The 2,084-nt window shown below is 25.9% G+C and overlaps 1 protein-coding gene across 1 annotated transcript in view; it reads right to left on the bottom strand.

The window, feature by feature from the left end:
* Positions 1 to 1,398, bottom strand: part of LOC111689174 (elongation of very long chain fatty acids protein 6) — a 16,278-nt gene extending 14,880 nt beyond the window's left edge. The window contains exon 1 of the mRNA XM_023451669.2: positions 1,092 to 1,398. Coding sequence (XP_023307437.1) covers positions 1,092 to 1,273 — 182 coding nt within the window. The 5' untranslated portion in view covers positions 1,274 to 1,398. The remainder of the gene's footprint in view (positions 1 to 1,091) is intronic.
* Between the last annotated feature and the right edge of the window lie 686 nt (positions 1,399 to 2,084).

Below are 2,084 nucleotides of genomic sequence, written 5' to 3'. Positions count from 1 at the left end.
TAGACATAGACTAGACATAGACTAGACATAGACTAGACATAGACTAGACATAGACTAGACATAGACTAGACATAGACTAGACATAGACTAGACATAGACTAGACATTGCTATACTGCAGATTAGACTGCAGTAAAGAGTAGCCAGACCAGATTAAAAACTAGTCTATAGTCCGGGACAAAGACTAGAAATGTGTAGTTTTGTTCCAAAGTAAACATGCATAATAAACTCCAAACTATATATGCCGTCTGGACAATAGCCTAGTCTTTAGTTTGAACTATAGTTTAGTCTACAGACTTTGGTATAGTCTACAAGCTAAATTAAAGTCCAGACTATAGACCGTACTAAAAACACAACTTTAGTGCAGGCGAAAGGCTAGACTATAATTCAGATAAAAGACCAGTTAATACAATCTAGGACAGAAACCAGAAATGTCTAGTATTGTTCTCCACTAAATATCATAATAACTGCCATATAATTGAATAATTTCGTTTAAATATTATTAAAATAATTGTATGTAAATAAACCAATTATAAGTAATTTATATGAACTTTATTTGCTAAAGCAAATTGTTTATTCGTTTAATATCTTTCAACTGTTTTCTTGAACAAAAAGATACTTGTACTGAAAAAAAAACTTTTATAATAAGAGTTTTCTCTTGATTATTGACTGCGTGACAGTGGCGTACGTAATGCAACAAATAAATATATAATTATTATTTTCATTACAACAATTTAATGTCATATTTTATATAAATGTGTGTCAATTTTGCCACCAGTATTGAATAGAGGTAGTTTTTTTTGTTCATAGACAAAATTATACCTTTTAAAATGATTATTATCATTTAATATTATTTACAGTTTTTCTATTAAATATTTAACGTTGATTATTAATAATGAAACTTTTGCAAAACAAAAAAAAAATCAATAATGACATGTATGTAAGTATTACATTAAATATAAAATGTATATTAATGTTATTTATGATGTTAATGATGACAATAATTAATAATTTTTTACATAATTATTAAAAATGTTGTAATATGAATTTAAAATAAATTTAAATATATTATTTTATTAAAATATTCACTTACCGTGGACGACTTTGCATAAAATGTTGACCACCAAATATCACCAACATATAAATGCCACAATAGTAAAATACCCAGGTCCAATTTTCCACCATCCATTTGCGTGTGCGTTGATGTATGAAATCATTTTCGAAATCGAAAATATATGAATAATTTGGTGTAACACTTATGTCCATATTGATCATGATGACGATGATGATGTTATTTTGTTTTGTTTTATTCTAAAGTATTATTTTTTTGTTTTTTTATATATAACTTTTTTATAAATTAAAAAAACAAACTTAAAATTAGTTAAATAACTTTAATTTTTGTATTTTATTATTAATAATTTTGTATCTAAAATTATTTGTGTTTTTTTAAGAAATTTCAAGTTGTAGAAGCGCACTGTTGAATAAATATTTTATTTCTATTAAATGTTGATTTAAAAACACTCTGTAAAGAAAAAATAATAAAAAAATATTAGAATTTCTTTAATTTTAAATAAGAAAAAAGTTTTATTTCATATAAAAGTGCAAATTTATTAATTTTCAGAATGACAATTTTTCTATTGTATTGACTATAAACTAGTCTGTAGACCAATATATAGCCCGATATGTAGCATATAGTCCAGTCTATAGTCTAGTCTATAGTCTAGTCTATAGTCTAGTCTATAGTCTAGTCTATAGTCTAGTCTATAGTCTAGTCTATAGTCTAGTCTATAGTCTAGTCTATAGTCTAGTCTATAGTCTAGTCTATAGTCTAGTCTATAGTCTAGTCTATAGTCTAGTCTATAGTCTAGTCTATAGTCTAGTCTATAGTCTAGTCTATAGTCTAGTCTATAGTCTAGTCTATAGTCTATAGTATGTACTCTAGATTTTAGCCTAGTATTTAGTCTAATTTACAGTCTAGTCTGTAGTATAGTCTATAGTCAAGTCAAACAATGAGAAAATTTTCTTAATTTCTTAAACAAATTCTCAATTTCATGTTGCCATCCCTGTTAACAACAATTTTACTCAC

Source organism: Lucilia cuprina, chromosome 5 (assembly GCF_022045245.1).
Source record: "Lucilia cuprina isolate Lc7/37 chromosome 5, ASM2204524v1, whole genome shotgun sequence".
Classification (NCBI taxonomy): Eukaryota; Metazoa; Arthropoda; class Insecta; order Diptera; family Calliphoridae; genus Lucilia; species Lucilia cuprina.
Note: the sequence above shows the minus strand (reverse complement) of the source record. Positions and strands in the feature narration are given on the sequence as shown.